The sequence below is a fragment of the Barbus barbus genome (genome assembly GCF_936440315.1).
Source record: "Barbus barbus genome assembly, chromosome: 47".
In the NCBI taxonomy this organism is placed as follows: Eukaryota; Metazoa; Chordata; class Actinopteri; order Cypriniformes; family Cyprinidae; genus Barbus; species Barbus barbus.
Genome location: NC_136725.1, coordinates 6,943,217 through 6,950,626, shown reverse-complemented (window position 1 = coordinate 6,950,626; position 7,410 = coordinate 6,943,217). Strand labels below are relative to the sequence as shown.

At 38.1% G+C, this 7,410-nt stretch overlaps 1 protein-coding gene across 2 annotated transcripts; it reads right to left on the bottom strand.

Annotated features, from left to right (window-relative positions):
- Positions 1-924: 924 nt before the first annotated feature.
- LOC306865488 (solute carrier family 35 member E4-like) lies at positions 925-7,341 on the bottom strand. 2 transcript variants are annotated; one of them, XM_079410107.1, is made up of 3 exons: positions 7,237-7,341; positions 4,439-5,037; positions 925-2,011 (listed from the first exon to the last, which is right to left on the bottom strand). In XM_079410107.1, exons 2-3 carry the CDS (start codon positions 5,016-5,018, stop codon positions 1,443-1,445), a joined length of 1,149 nt encoding a protein of 382 aa, XP_079266233.1. In that variant the 5' UTR covers positions 5,019-5,037; positions 7,237-7,341; the 3' UTR covers positions 925-1,442. The 2 variants fall into 2 exon arrangements, with proteins under 2 accessions (XP_079266233.1, XP_079266234.1); XM_079410108.1 differs by lacking the exon at positions 7,237-7,341 and having other exon boundaries at positions 4,439-5,230.
- Between the last annotated feature and the right edge of the window lie 69 nt (positions 7,342-7,410).

Here is a 7,410-nt window from a genome sequence, read left to right as displayed (position 1 = left end):
AAACTGTTGCCGTCAGCATCTGCTAAAAAAGGCATGTGCTAAGTCAGTCAGTCTCAGAGATCTGGTAGATGGTGCTTCTCCAATGGAAGGATGACTGAAATGAAATACATTGGCACAGTGAGGAGGTACTGGAGAAAACTACACCTCCAATATCATCATCATCACCGCTAACCAGGACACCTCGCATCTAATCAGACTCCATATTAAACCAGCTAACACTGGTCTTCTGTTCCAAAACCTAGTGAACTGCCTATGTAAACTGCATTTCTTAGGCATCGTAGATCGCAAACACTGAATGTAAATAATATACTTACTTCATTCAAAACTTTATTGAAAATTATCAATAAAAGTTCAATTGAATTAAAAGACCAGTATTGGTGTGCTTTGCATTTTGCTTATTAGAGTATCACAGTGTTAGCTTAGCTACATGCTAATGTTAAACTCTATGCCCAAAGTATACTTTTGTTGTATGTGTGCAGATAGATTTTTCTAATTGTGCATGCTCTGTTTGCTCAACTCACGAATTTTCTTTTGCACAAATTAGTTTGTCCACAAGGGGACAACCTTAAAATAGAGAAAACAGAAGACAACAACGAACACGGCAACGACTATAGATAACCATGTTGACAACGAAACAACGCAGACATTGGACAAGGACAAAATTTTGGCCACATGTCACACGTTCAATATAAAAAAAATTTGTTCGGCTGTAAGCAAATTCTAGCATTCAAGTCAAAAGCAAAGTATACTTTGGGCTTTAAAATCACTTGCGAGGTGAATTTCTTGTGAACTTGGCGTCAGGAGTGCTATTTGTATAAACAAAATTGCTCCCTATAAAGCATTCCAGATTGTTACTTAGTTATGAGGGTCGTTTTCTGTTAGTTAAAGTTTTTATTTTTATATTTTCCATTGTAATTTTTTTTTAAGATTCATTTTTGGCATTTTTGCCTATTATTAGGATAGGACAGTATTGTAAACAGGAAGTGAAGTGGGAGAGAGAGGGTAGGCGGGATCAGGAAAGGTCCTCGAGTCGGGATTTGAACTCGGGATGCCCGTAGCGCAACGGCGCTATATATCGGCATGCTGCCCACAAGGCTTTTAGTAATTTTGTTGTTTTTTCATAATTTTTATTTATTTATTTATTTTTTAAATGCGACTTTATTATTATATACTTATAATAATTTTCATTTTAAAAACTTTTTTTTAACTTTAGTTCATATTTATTTCAATGAACATGTTTTGTTGTTTTAGTTAAGTTTTAGTTAACTATAATAACTCTGGCCCAAGCTTCTCTTTTCCATCTAATAAAAGTGGTTGTGGACCAAAGAGAGCCATGACCACTTTTCACTTTCCTTGTACTCCATGCAAGAAAAGTCAGGAGTTTAGCTATAGACAGCAGCACTGCAGCTCACTAGGTTTTGGAACACAGCCTTTAAGTCTCTTCAGTCTATTTTCTCATGAACCTGATTATCTGTCCTCTCGTTAGGTTCTTGAGCTGCTTCTGCAGATGAGTCTTCTTCTGAACAAGGTTCTGGAGTCTTTGATATGCTCGAATCATTCTCCTTAACACAAACCCCGTCCTCTCCACTGCCACCGGTTGGTGTCCGGGCTCTCCGTGCGTCGACGTAAGCTACGATGAACTCCGAGTTCTGGTAGATGATCATGCCTGAGAGGGTGAGCGCAGCTCCAGCACAGCTAAGAGCCGTCAGCTCATGCCCAAACAGCAGCTGGGAGAGCAGCAGGTTCCCCACCACGTTCAGGTTGCCCAGGATGTGCAGCGTGACAGCGGAGGTCAGGGTGATGACACAGCAGCTGGCCAGGTTGTAAAGCACTGAGCCCAGACAGCTGAGCAAGATGAAACCCCAGAGGTGGTGGTCATACTGGAAAGGGGACTGCAGTGCGGCCCAGTTCTCCAGAACCAGGGCGGCTATGGCCAGGATGCAGAAGCTGGGGATGGACATCAGATACAGTAGGAAGACAGAGTTGATCTTCTCCTCCTGGAGCAAGATGCCTGATAATTATACAAAAAGGAAAGAGTGTGTCAGTTTAGCTATTATACCTCTATATATAGTTGCTCAGCACTGACACACATTTTTGGCCATCTGGATTTTCATTTACCAAAGCACATGCTAAGATATGGTGTGACGCATATAGTAAACAACCTTAACCTCTGTGATGCAACGGTCACAACTAAAATAGACCACTGAAACATAAAACCAACAGATGATTAGATAAACCACATGGAGTATCTCTCCTGGACCAAGAATGCAAAGTGGGTGAGTAAATTAATTACAAAATATTTAGAATATATATATATATATATATATATATATATATATATATATATATATATATCTAAATGCTTTCTGACTGGAGTGGCGAGTAATCAAACTAATATGTTATAATTTGGCAAAATGAGGCAAAGATATCTTTAGTCAATGCTCTGTCATTCTTTACAATTCAATACAAATTTGTCGGAATGGATGGCTGAAATATGTTCAAAATTCTTGACAACCTAATACCTCATGGGGCCTGTAACTTGTATAAATAACTTTACAATCAATTAATTCATTATTAAACATCTATGTAATGTAGTTAATTCAGTTTAAACATATCGTCTGGATTTTTACCACATTTTATATTATAATAATTATATTTATTATATTGATAAAGTATAATTCATAATATAATTATATTATTTCTACATTGTCTAAACTTCTACATTAAATTTTCAATAATCACATTTTCGTTCAAATATCTCCCGTTTTTTTTTGTTTTTTACTAATTAAATAATAATAAAAAAAACTCTTGCTCCCTGACCAAGGCTATATTTTAATTATATATTTAATTATATCCATCTAAATTAATGTTCACTATTACACCCCCTGGTTTACAAAAATAATAAAATTGTTATAATCACACCCTGATAAAGACTATTTATTTGCCTTCATTAAAAAAAATATATATGTAATTATTATTATTATTAGGTATAGTAGTATTATTAGTAGTAATAAAATAAAAATAATTAAATTTAGCCTCAATGACATGCACTTGGTTCCTTCTCGGTTTGCTAATATTGACCCATCATAGCTTTAGTTGTAGAGAATAACAAACAACACTGACTTTGTTAACAACAAGGCACTGCTCATTTAGCTTGCATGCAAACTGTAGGTTATGTAATTCTACAGTGACTAAGAATTTTCTTTGACACACAGCATTGAATAACATCAGCATACACGACTGCAGATGTGACGAGATATGTAGTCATAAAAAGACTAAATGTGTACAAAACAGGTTCTGCCAGTAAACCGTATTCTTGCCCTCAGTCCGGTCTCACTCCTTTATGTTCTCAGGGCCAGACACCTACATAATTACTCTAGGGAGGAGATCACTTAAACTAATGGCGCTCAGCTGACTCTCATTTTAAGAAAGCAAAAATAGTCAAGTATCCAATCCCTGTCCGTTTCTGTGAGGTCATTTGCTACTTGGGAAATCGGGTTAAAACAACAACAACAGCAGCAGACGAGTGTCTGGAACAGGATGGGATGTTCTCCTCTCTGACTCAGACACACACTAGGAAGTTACATAAATAATGACAGGAGAATGTGAACTAGCTGAATAGAGAGACAAAAATAGGCTGTGCTATTTGGTTAAGAATATTTCTCATATGTCTATAATACAGCCGGTGGCTTTTTGAATGATGATTTAGTTAGATACAGCTTCAAATACCTTTTGTAAAAAAAAAAATTAACACAGGTTTTATTGTCAAACCGATCAGGGAAACGCTCTGCTGTTCCACTGCGCATTATGGGAAAGAGCACTAGTCATCGTTCTTGTGAACCGATTCATTTGGGTGATTCGTTCAAAACGATTCGAAAGGCGTTATGAATCACTTGACTTGTTTGGGAATCTGAAGGGTTCCACACATTACTCTGCCCTATTCATTTTTATGACATAAATTATGACTTTTCCACTTTTATTCCTTGTTCACTGCATATGGATTTATGTTATCTTCCAAAAAGCTGTTTATATGCAGTTAAATAGGCTATTTTAAAGCTGAACATGAGACAAATGTCACTATAGAAGTTTGCATGAATCTATCCATTACCTTGACATGGACAGTTAAAATTAAGGTGAAAACCCTGACTCTATATAACTAAATAGAAAACGTCATAACATTTATCTAAATATATATATATATATATATAAGTAGCTATTGTATTGTTTTAACACATTTGAGTTAACCATTCATTAAATCGAATCGTTCGAACAAATCGGTTCGCTTTTATGAATCAATCATTCTCGAAGCTTTATTGAAGCACACTTTTCCTCTTTATATTATTTTTCTTGCATTTTTTATTTTATTTACTGTATATTATTATTGTGTTGTACCCTGGTTGTAGCTATAGCATTATGAATGATAAAAAAAAAAACTTACTTTGTTGAATGGTTTTTACGCCTCTTAACATAGTGGCGGCGATCACAAACAGGCAGCCGGTCTGGTCGAACTGGACCTCGCCCATGATGCTGAACGACGCCCCGAGGCAGATGGGCATCATCGCGGTGTACTTCAGGAAGTGGTGCTGCTTTCCGAGAATCAGCGTGGAAATGGCCAGCGTGAACAGCGGCGTTGTGGTGTAGATCATCTGCGCGAACGACAGCTGCACATAATTGAGTCCCACGTTGCCAAACGCGATACTGGCACAGAATGTCAAACTCAGCAGGAATATTTTGCATTTGGCGCTGGTGGATAAATCCTGCTCGCCGACGCCTTTATGCTGGATCATCCTGCACTTGATCAGTCCGTAGTCCACCACGATCGCCGTCAGCATGTGGAGGGCTGACAGAAGCAGCGGGTATCTGAAGTTGTACACGGCGAATATCCATTTGTTGAGGCTGGACATAGTAGTGCCTGTCACCAGCCAAACGGACACGGCGAACATAAGGTGCAGCGTTTCTGGCGATTGCCTCCTCCTGTTCCCCTCGCACTTGGTGGAGGGGCCATCGGCACTGATCATGTTCGCTTCATCTTCGCACCTGCAGGGTAAACACATCTTAAGTGGCGGTATTATACGACTCGGAAGAAGTCATTCGGTCTCTGTTGAAGGAACTGAAGCCGATGTGATGTCCCGCCTGAGTCTGACTCAGCCCGCTATAGCAACCGTGTGTTTTGGAAGCGGACAGAAACAACACCCCGGCTTGTCTGCACGTGCTATTATGTGTTGTGAGTGGTTTGTGACGTAAGGCCTGGGAGCTTATTTTGGTCTAGACGAATCGGTTCGTTTGAACGAATCTTCTATAGGACCAATTCTTCGAAATGGCATACTGCTTTTACTACTTCTGCCGATATTTCACTCTTAATATGGTATAAATAGTGAAAATAATATGTTATAACGAATTCAGTCACTTACGCAGGGATTTCAGGTGCCACAAGAAGTGTTAATGTTTGGTGAAAGAAGGTTAGATCAAAATACAAACTAGATTTAAATAAGTAAATACATGCATAAAATGCAGTACTATAACATGGTAGAAAACCATATGCCATAATAATACAATAACAGAAACAATATTTTCCAAATAATATTTTACACACATTTATAATATCAGTTTTTCAAAATATAAACATTTGAGTGAACTATTTATTAAATCAAATCGTTTGAGCGAACCGGTTTGCTTAGGCTAAATGAATCTAACATTCTCAATAACCACCCTTTTTTTTCTTGTATACGATTTTTTCTTGTATTTTTTTCAAAAATAATCTTTACTGTACTGTATATTATTATTATTAAAATAATATTTTATACTACTATTAAATCAAATTAGACCAAATGAAAGAAGGTTAGACCAAAACAATTAAAACAAATAAAAATGGATAAAAACTAGATTTAAATATATAAATACATGCATAAATAAATAATAACTGCAGTACTATAACAGTATTATAATGGATAGATATACGTAATAATGTAACAGGAACTAAATATTGTCTAAATTATATTTTTCACACATTTATAATATTAATTTTTCAAAATATAAACTGGTTCTTTATACAAGAAACTATACCCAGACTATACTATGACTGTGTCATAATTTACTCACTCCCATGTCGTTTCAAACCTGTATGACACTTTCTTCTGTGTAACACAGGGGTGTCAAAACTCAGTCCTGGAGGGCCGATGTCCTGCAGAGTTAAGCTCCGACCCTAATTAAACACACCTGAACCAGCTAATCATGGTCTTAGCTATACTAGACACTTCCAGGCAGGTGTGTTGAGGCAAGTTGGAGCTAAACTCTACAGGACACTGGCCCTCCAGGACCGAGTTTGGACACCCCTGGTGTAACATCGACAACAATTTGAGAAAATGGTAAATCAATGTCAATCAAAAGTTTGGTAACCAACATTCTTCACTCTGCAAAAGTAAGAAAGTCTTTTAAAGACACGAGGAGGAGTAAATTATACAGAATTTAAATTTTTGGGTGAACTATCCCTTTAAGGAATCATTTGCGAATGAATTGATTCAAAAGATTCGACTCACTGCAATGAATCTCCACCACCGTAGGAAAATTTAATAAGCTCACGTTGCGCTGCCGGTTTTGGATTGGTCGCTCCTGGTTTATTCAAAATACTGTATTGAAATGGTTCGATGTAAGCAAATGCTAAACAAATTACGGCTATGTTGGTTAAACAGTCTGGATATCGAGTCCCTCAAGGCCTTTGTCGCTGACTTCGGTGGCTTTTAGGTTGACAGACAGCGCAGCAAATGGTCGCTCTGTGGTCCATTATAGAGGCTTATTTCATCCGGGGTCCCGTGATGGGGTGCCCGACACTGCGACGACTGTCCTGCCCAGCTAAATTGACCAATAATCTCATTGTTTTTCAGTCTAAACTATAATAACGCAACATTACCCAGCATGAACTGAGGTCGTTCAATGACGTCTAGTCACCGCGGCATATCTTCTCTCTCGTTTGTAAATGTTATGGAGGTCGTTCAAGCCAAAACGCGTGTGTATTCTGTATATTCCTTATAATGGTCTTATCCACTCGGTCAGAGTCGGATCATATGAAGGATGCACATCGTACGCTAGTAGCCATGTCTAGTGAATCCTGAGAGCAATGCTCATGAATGACGCTAGTAGACCTCACACAGGCGTTTAGCGGTCTAAAACATATTATACAGAGCACAGTTCATCAGTACCATGTCCAGTAAGATCAAACGTATTTCCCTGGTCTCTTACCTTATTCCCGCACTGCTGAAGCTAGAAGCGTTTAATTATATCCTGCGCGCAGATATCCTCTCGGTGCCAGATCAGCTGTGCAGTACGTCACGGCGAAGCGTCTATTCATTCACTGCTGACAGGTGACCGAGCTGCTGGCACGTGGACAGACACTTTTACAAAATATGCTTGCAC

Coding starts and splice junctions, on each gene's coding strand:
- LOC306865488 (XM_079410108.1), bottom strand. CDS start 5,054: ATGTGTTTACCCTGCAGGTGCGAAGATGAAGCGAACATGATCAGTGCC. Junction 2,012..4,438: donor CGTAAAAACCATTCAACAAA/GTAAGTTTTTTT, acceptor TATAATTATCAG/GCATCTTGCTCCAGGAGGAG.